General features: G+C 52.3%; 1 protein-coding gene across 1 annotated transcript in view; it reads left to right on the forward strand.

Moving 5' to 3' along the window:
• The window catches only part of LOC119593046 (chondroitin sulfate proteoglycan 4-like), a gene marked incomplete at its 5' end in the record, with an annotated part of 58475 nt that overhangs the window by 43318 nt on the left and 14696 nt on the right, over nucleotides 1-461 (forward strand). The window contains 1 exon segment of the mRNA XM_037941946.1: nucleotides 62-301. Within this exon segment, the coding sequence (XP_037797874.1) occupies nucleotides 62-301 (240 nt within the window).

Below are 461 nucleotides of genomic sequence, written 5' to 3' on the forward strand. Positions count from 1 at the left end.
TTAAGAACCAAGACGGCGTCTAATCCAGTCTCCCTCCCCCTCCCCCTCTCCCCGCCCCCAGGTCTACCCCGAGAGCTACTGGGAGCCGCTGGTCGTCCTCAACAACGCCACCGTCAGGGTGGAGGAGGGCTCGAGGGTGACCATCGACCAGGCCGCCCTCAAGATCATGCACCCCAACATCGCCCCGTCGGACATCACTTACGTCATCGTCCAGCGGCCTCAGAATGGGTACCTGGAGGTCGACCTCGGCCAGACCACGCCCACGGAGTACGAGGACGAGGCCAGTCTCCTGAAGCCTGAGGTAAGAAAGGAAAAGCAAAGAGTAGTTTCTGTTACGTGCGTCCAAAGGTAATCTTTCCGACCAAGCGCTCTAAAATGCGCGTATTAAATGTTTTATTTTAATGTTGCAATGTGTTTATTCAGTATTTTGTAAATTTAAACTTAATTTAACTTAACTTAAA

This window comes from Penaeus monodon, chromosome 31 (assembly GCF_015228065.2).
Source record: "Penaeus monodon isolate SGIC_2016 chromosome 31, NSTDA_Pmon_1, whole genome shotgun sequence".
Taxonomy (NCBI): Eukaryota; Metazoa; Arthropoda; class Malacostraca; order Decapoda; family Penaeidae; genus Penaeus; species Penaeus monodon.